This window comes from Sapajus apella, unplaced genomic scaffold, assembly GCF_009761245.1.
Source record: "Sapajus apella isolate SASKATOON/1434 unplaced genomic scaffold, GSC_monkey_1.0 scaffold130, whole genome shotgun sequence".
Taxonomy (NCBI): domain Eukaryota; kingdom Metazoa; phylum Chordata; class Mammalia; order Primates; family Cebidae; genus Sapajus; species Sapajus apella.
In genome coordinates, this window is record NW_022437070.1 from 2,480,709 (window position 1) to 2,484,583 (window position 3,875).

General features: G+C 54.5%; 1 protein-coding gene across 6 annotated transcripts in view; it reads left to right on the top strand.

Annotated features, from left to right (window-relative positions):
- Positions 1 to 3,875, top strand: part of ERCC2 (ERCC excision repair 2, TFIIH core complex helicase subunit) — a 20,761-nt gene continuing 16,886 nt past the window's right edge. For 4 of the 6 annotated variants that reach the window (XR_004264121.1, XM_032262648.1, XM_032262651.1 and 1 more), the window contains exons 1-5: positions 1 to 85; positions 389 to 488; positions 2,308 to 2,385; positions 2,497 to 2,559; positions 2,749 to 2,862. Coding sequence is in view for 5 of the 6 variants with exons in the window: in XM_032262648.1 (XP_032118539.1) it covers positions 81 to 85; positions 389 to 488; positions 2,308 to 2,385; positions 2,497 to 2,559; positions 2,749 to 2,862 (360 nt within the window). In the remaining variant the exon portion in view is untranslated. Of the gene's footprint in view, positions 154 to 388; positions 489 to 2,307; positions 2,386 to 2,496; positions 2,560 to 2,748; positions 2,863 to 3,875 lie in introns of all 6 variants that reach the window. The other 2 variants (XM_032262649.1, XM_032262650.1) reach the window with 2 other exon arrangements.

The following is a 3,875-nucleotide window of genomic DNA, read 5'->3' on the forward strand; positions in this document are numbered from 1 at the left end:
GAAGATGCCCACGACCCGGCCTCTCGCTGAATATTCATGAGGGAGGCGGGTCGACGCCGCTGCACAGCCAGGCCGGCGCCATGAAGTGAGCAGTGGGCTGGTGGGGGTTGCAGCTTTTTAGCGGTCGCGGGGTTCTTGAAGATGGGGGCACCGGTGGGCGCGCCTGGGTTCCCGGGGGGGCGAGTGGAGGCTGAAGGGGTGGGGCGGGGGCAGCCGCGGGGAGCAGCGGTGATAGCGAGGAGACACTGAGGGCACCTCGAGGCTCCTGAGGACCTGGGGGTTACCGGGGCGCCGGGCGGGTCACCTCTCTGGGCACGATGTGGGGGCAGTGTGGAGGCGGGAGAGGGGCTGAGGGGACGGGAACTGACCCAACAGTCCCTGCTGCCAGGCTCAACGTGGACGGGCTGCTGGTCTACTTCCCGTACGACTACATCTACCCCGAGCAGTTCTCCTACATGCGGGAGCTCAAACGCACGCTGGACGCCAAGGTGGGTGGCCAGTGGACCCGCCCCGCCCGCTCGACCGGTAGGGCTGCCACGCCTGGGTCTAAGACAGATTGCAGGACGTCTGAACATCCCGAGGTCCTTGAGAATTCAGGACCCCATAATCTGTTATCTAAAATGGTGAATAGGCTGGGCTCAGTGGCTCGTGCCTGTAATCCCAGCGCTTTGGGAGGCCGAGACGGCAGGATCACTTGAGGTCAGGAGTTGGAGACCAGCCTGGCCAACATGGTGAAACTCTGTCTCTACTAAAAGTAAAAAAAATTAGCTGGGTGTGATGGTGGACACCTGTAATCCCAGCTACTCAGGAGGCTGAGGCAGGAGAATCGCTTGAACCTGGGAGGTAGAGATTGCAGTGAGCCGAGATTGCACCCTTGCACTCCAGCCTGGGCGACAGGGTGAGACTCGGTCTCAAAAATAAAATAATAATGGTTAATAGACTGGGCGCGGTGGTTCATGCCTGCAACCTCAGCACTTCGGTTGGAGGTGGAGGCTGGAGGATCACTTGGGCCAGGTGTTGGAGATAAGCCTGGGCCACACAGCAAGATCCCACCTGTACAGAAAATTAGCTAGGTGTGGTGGCGCTTGCCTGTAGTTCCCACTGCTCCAGATGCTGAGGCAGGAGGATTGCTTGAGGCCAGGAGATGGAGGCTGCAGTGAGCCATGATTGTGCCACTGCACTCCAGCCTGGGCAACAGAGTGAGACTTGTCTCTTAAGAAGGAGAAGCCGGGGGTGGTGGCTCATGCCTGTAGTCCCAGCTCTTTGGGAGGCCGAGGTGGGTGGATCACAAGGTCAGAAAATGGAGACCGTCCTGGCCAACATGGTGAAACCCCATCTCTACTAAAAATGCAAAAATTAGCTGGGCATGGTGGTGGACCCCTGTAGTCCCAGCTACTCAGGAGGCCAAGGCAGGAGAATCGCTTGAACCTGGGAGGCGGAGGTTGCAGTGAGCTAAGATTACACAGCTGCACTCCAGCCTGGTGACAGAGTAAGACTGTCAAAAAAAAAAAGGGAGAAAAGTTCACTGTATATCAGCTATTGTGCTAAATATTTAACCCGTAATTTCTCCCAAATTCTCAAAGTCATGTTATGAGGAAGGTTTTATTATTAGGCCCATTTAATTTTATTTATTTATTTTTGAGACAGAATTTCCTTCTTGTTACCAGGCTGGGGAGCAGTGGCATGGCAGCTCACGGCAACCTCCACCTTTTGGGTTCAGGTGATTCTCCTGGCTCAGTCTCCTGAGTAGCTGGGATTACAGGCATGTGCCACCATGCCCAGCTAATTTTTTGTATTTTTTTGTAGAAATGGGGTTTTGCCATGCTGGCCAGGCTGGTTTTGAACTCCTGACCTCAGGTGACCCACCTGCCTTGGCCTCCCAAAGTGCTGAGCCACTGCTCTTGGCCTTAGGTCCATTTTGGAGATAGGGATACTGAGGTCCAGTGAGGAGAAGGTACTTGACTAAGACCACTCAAGAAGGAGGTGGCAAAAAAAAAAAAAAAAAGGCCGGGCGCGGTGGCTCACGTCTGTAATCCTAGCACTTTGGGAGGCCAAGGTGGGTGGATCACCTGAGGTCAGGAGTTCAAGACCAGCCTGGCCATCATGGTGAAACCCCATCTGTAAAAAAATAAAAGGAGGTGGCAGAAGTGGGGTTCAAACCTGCTGCCTCACTGCCCAGTCTTAACTGCTGCTGTGTTACCCTGCTGTTCCCAGTTGGTGGCACTGGGGGTGGGGGAGAGTCCCCAGAGTTTGTGTGCCCAAGGTACTGAGACCCTGTGTGTTGCCCCTCTGGTCCCCAACATGCAGGGCCATGGAGTGCTGGAGATGCCCTCAGGCACTGGGAAGACGGTGTCCCTGTTGGCCCTGATTATGGCATACCAGCGGGTGAGTGACACACTGAACCCAGAAAAGCAGACAAGGGAGGGGTGGGACAGGGAGGCATAACCTCCAGTGGATAGGCCTGCCAGTAACAGTGAGTCTACTTGTCATGGGCAGGCGTATCCGCTGGAGGTGACCAAACTCATTTACTGCTCAAGAACTGTGCCGGAGATTGAGAAGGTGAGCCCGGACTGCTCCTGGTGCTCCAGCCCCCACTGTCCCCTGGGCCCCATTGGCCCCTGTGGTGGTGGCTGTCACCAGCTGTGGGGGGGCGTTTGGGAAGCGGGGGAAGAGGCTGGGGCTTGGCAGGGCAGGGGTGTGTGCCTCCATTGAACACAAGCTCCCCCTGCTCCCCCAACTTTGGAGTAGGTGATCGAAGAGCTTCGAAAGTTGCTCAACTTCTATGAGAAGCAGGAGGGCGAGAAGCTGCCGTTTTTGGGGTTGGCGCTGAGCTCCCGCAAAAACTTGTGTATTCACCCTGAGGTGAGCAACTGTTCCTTCTCCTTGCCCTTAGCCCAGAGGTAGAGGAAACTCTCTTGTCCAACCACAAGTCCTGGATCCCCAGGCTGGACCTCTTGTAAAGGCATGCAGTGGCTACACACAGAATTCCCGCTCAATGGTCCAATTCTCATTCATCCTGGCCCAGGCAAGCACACCTCCTCCAGGGAGCCTTCCAGTTCTTCCCAGGCTTGGGAGAGGTTAAGCCACCTCTTGCAGTCTCTGGCAGGCCTGGTTTCCAGGCTCTGAAACTTACCAGCAGGGTACTTTTGGAGAGGTGTTTTCTGCCACCTGGGCCTGAGTCTTCCTTTCTGTAAAATGGGGATAGTTATCTGCCTCATAAGGTTGCTGATGATAAAATTGGGTGAAATGATGCAGCCGATGCCCTTAGCCTGTACAAAGAACTAAAGAGTATTAGAAATTGTTGCCAGACGCGGTGGCTCACGCCTGTAATCCCAGCACTTTGGGAGGCTGAGGCAGGAAGATCACAAGGTCAGGAGATCGAGATCAGCCTGGCCAACATGGTGAAACCCCATCTCTACTAAAAATACAGAAATTAGCCAGGTGTGGTGGTGCTCATTTGTAGTCCCAGCTACTTGGGAGGCTGAGTCGGAAGAATCACTTGAACTGGCAGGCAGAGTTTGCAGTGAGTTGAGACTGCACTACTGCACTCCAGCCTGGTGACAGAGCGAGACTGTCTCAAAAAAGAAAAAAAGAATATTAGAAATTGTCATGATAGGCCGAGTGCAGTGGCTCATGCCTATAATCCCAGCACTTTGGGAGGCTGAGGTGGGCAGACCACTTGAGGTCAGGAGTCCGAGACCATCCTGGTCAACACAGCGAAACACCATTCCTTCTAAAAATACAAAACGTGGTGGTGCACATGTCAGTAATCCCGATTGCTTGTACCTGGGAGGGAGAGGTTACAGTGAGCTGAGGTCACACCACCGCACTCCAGCTTTGCCTATAGAGTGAGCCTCTGTCTAAAAAAAAAAAAA